Source organism: Papaver somniferum, chromosome 4, assembly GCF_003573695.1.
Source record: "Papaver somniferum cultivar HN1 chromosome 4, ASM357369v1, whole genome shotgun sequence".
Lineage (NCBI taxonomy): Eukaryota > Viridiplantae > Streptophyta > Magnoliopsida > Ranunculales > Papaveraceae > Papaver > Papaver somniferum.
The window spans coordinates 10799316-10802529 of NC_039361.1; the positions used below are offsets into that span (position 1 = coordinate 10799316).

At 45.4% G+C, this 3214-nt stretch overlaps 1 protein-coding gene across 1 annotated transcript; it reads right to left on the bottom strand.

Moving 5' to 3' along the window:
* LOC113271995 lies at nt 1-2776 on the bottom strand. The gene is made up of 2 exons (XM_026521913.1): nt 1601-2776; nt 1-87 (listed from the first exon to the last, which is right to left on the bottom strand). The coding sequence occupies exons 1-2, from the start codon at nt 2774-2776 to the stop codon at nt 1-3; spliced, it is 1263 nt and encodes a 420-aa protein (XP_026377698.1).
* Nucleotides 2777-3214: the final 438 nt, after the last annotated feature.

Consider the following 3214-nt stretch of genomic DNA (forward strand, 5'->3'; position numbering starts at 1 on the left):
CTATTTTCCTTGAAAATTCCGCCTTTTCCATTGTGTTGACAATTCTCTTGACAATTTCAGCCTTATCTTGTTATTTATGTTACGCACCTGCATTTGATGTCACATGTATTGGTTATTAGTGCCTTTTCTGTCGAACACACTCAACAAAAAGGGTTATCGGGCCTGATACCATGTCCCAGCCGAGGTATCTCATCACTATCTATTAGATTCAGTGGAAGGGTTATAGTCTCCCTAGGTCTCGGCCCGATAATCCCAAGTGGTTATCGACCAACCGACTCGGGCAAGTGGTCACGACCACCTGCGATGAGGGTAACCTTTCAGATGTAAGTAGGTTACCTAGATGAGAAGAAATCGTATCTTAACAACCTTTGGTATCTGGCTTCCAACCACCAGTACCCTTAGGCTACCTCGGCACTTGCACATTGCCACTGCCCCGAGTATCGAATAGCCAGTCGACTGTAAGTCACCTCGGCACTTCCACACTGGATTTTCTTCGAGTACGAATGACCATTCGAGTGTAAGTCACCTCGGCACTTCCTCACTGTATTTTCCCCGAGTACAAATGACCATTCGAGTGTAAGTCACCTCGGCACTTCCTCACTGGCTTTGCCCCGAGTACGAATGACCATTGGTCGCTCATGTCATATTTCCTACCCCTCGCGGTTTTAAAGTAATGAATGACAAGTATGTTTATCTGTTTCCTTCGAACCCCTCATGGGTAATAGAGTTTCAGATGTTGTGCGTTCCACGGTTTTAACTCGGGTTTGTCATCTGGTTTGAGTAATCGATAAGCTCCTTCGCCAGCTTTAGACACGATTGTGTATGGTCCTCCCCACCTTGCCGCTAGTTTACCGCCCTTTTTGTCACGTTCCCAATAGGCTATATATTTCAACACCAACTTCCCCGGTTGAAACTCTCTTAGTAGAACTCGTTTGTTGTATTCTCGTTGTAATCTCCTTTGGTAATTCTCCATTTTTTGCAACGCCATCTCCCTTGTTTCCTTCAAGGCATCGAGCTTGGCCAATATTAGATCTGCCGATATGTTTCGCCTCCAGGCTTTAGTTCTTGTAGTGGGTATCATTGCTTCAGTTGGTAGTATCGCTTCGGTTCCATAGGTCATCATGAAAGGTGATAGCCCTGTTGCTTCCCTTCGAGTGGTTCGATAAGCCCAGAAAACATTGTAGAGTTCTTTGCACCAATTAGCGTATTCTCCATCTAATTTTTTCTTCATATTGTCCGCGATAGTTTTGTTTGTGATCTCGGCCTGCCCATTACTTTGAGGGTATATTGGGGTAGCCTTGCTTCTTCTGATGTTGTAGGTGTTAAATAGTTGGTCGATGTTTTCTACCTGGAGATGTTTTCCATTATCCGAGACGATGGCCGTCGGTACTCCGAAATGACATATGATGTGCTCCCAAATGAACCTGAAGACGTCCTTGACACGAATATGTCTCAGTGGTTCCGTCTCCATCCATTTAGTGAGGTAATCCGTCGCTACTATTAAGTATTTTCTCTGCCCCGATCCTACATGTAATGGTCCCACGATATCGATCCCCCACTTTTCGAAGGGAAATGGGATTACTACCGAGTTTAGAGTTACTGAAGGTGCATGTATATTCTTACCAAACCGATGGCATTCTTCGCAAGCTTGCGCAATTTGTTTTGCATCTTCGTTCATATACGGGCAGAAGTATCCCATCGTTTCCGCTCTCGCTGACAGACTTCGTCCCGATCTGTGATTTATGGATGCTCCATACTGTAGTTCATTCAAGATTGTCTGGCCTTCTTCCTTACTTAAGAATCTTAAGAGTGGTCCCAGGTATGATTTCCTGTATAGGATTCCGTCTCTTAGCTCGTAAGCGGCCGATTTGCTTTTCACTTTGTTGATCTCGGGTCGTCCCTTGGGTAACTCGCTTGTCTCCAAGTACGAATGAATCGGCTTTCTCCAATCTCCGTCCGGATATCTGTCGGCCGTGTTGATAGCCACGTCGACGTGCACCTCGGGTGTCTCTGGTATAGATGGAGCGAGGAGTCTCATGAAACGAATACCCTCCACACTTGGGTCTGTGAGTTGGGATGCAATATATGCCAATGCGTCCGAGTATCGATTATCTTTTCTGCATATGTGGCGAAATTTGATGCCGGGGATCTGGTCGATATAGAATTGGGAGAGCTCCCAGTACTTCTGCAAAATCGGTTCTTGGATGGCGTATTTGTCTGTGATTTTCCAGATCACCAAATGCGAGTCGCTAGTTAGTCTTACATATTGTAGGCCCATCTCGACGATTAATCTCAGGGCGTGAATCGCAGCTTCGTACTCGGTGACGTTGTTTGTCGCCTTAAATTCCAATCTAAACGAATGGACCATTTTTCGTCCCTTTGGTGTGGTAAAGACTATCCCAAGTCCCGGTCCATCTTTGGTCGACACTCCATCGACGAATACTTCCCAACGTAATGGTCTACTTGCTTCGAGTAATTCGGCCAGGTCTTCTTGATATTCTTCTATTCCGGGTATGTCCTCGACCTCATCTTCGTCGCTTAGTGGAAAATCTGTCAAGAAATCTACCACTACTTGTGCCTTCACTGCTGTCCTCATTTCGTAGAAAACATTGAACTGTTTAATTTGCGCCCCCCATTTGGAGATCCTTCCAGACCGTCCTGCATTGTCCAGTACCGCCTCAATAGGTGATTTTGTGAGCACGCCGATCCGACGGGCTTGGAAATACGTCCTTAGCTTCAAGGTGGCGAAAGCTAGCGCTAGAATCATCTGTTCCATCCTTGTATAATTTTTCTCGGCCGAACTTAATGTTTTGCTGATGAAGTAAACAGGTTTTTCCTCGTTCCCTTCATTTCGAACTAAGACTGCACTGATAGCATATGAAGTTGTTCCGAGGTATAATATGAGGACATCCAACGGCTCGGGTCTTTGTAATACTGGAAGACTTTCAAGATGTAGCTTAATATTCTGAAACGCCTCCTGACAGGCGTCCGTCCATTTGAATTTCCCTCCCTTTCTAAGAGTGCTAAATAAATCCTTGCACTTGTCGGATGACCGATATATGAATCGCCCCAATGTTGTTATACTTTCGTTCAGCTTTTGTACGTCTTTTATTGTGGATGGTGACGGCATCTCGAGGATGGCTCTGACTTTCTCGGGATCTGCTTCTATCCCCTTTGGAGTGATGATATATCCCAAAAATTTGCACGTGACCCA

Coding starts and splice junctions, on each gene's coding strand:
- LOC113271995 (XM_026521913.1), bottom strand. CDS start 2,776: ATGGAACAGATGATTCTAGCGCTAGCTTTCGCCACCTTGAAGCTAAGG. Junction 88..1,600: donor AGAATATACATGCACCTTCA/GTAACTCTAAAC, acceptor CATCAAATGCAG/GTGCGTAACATAAATAACAA.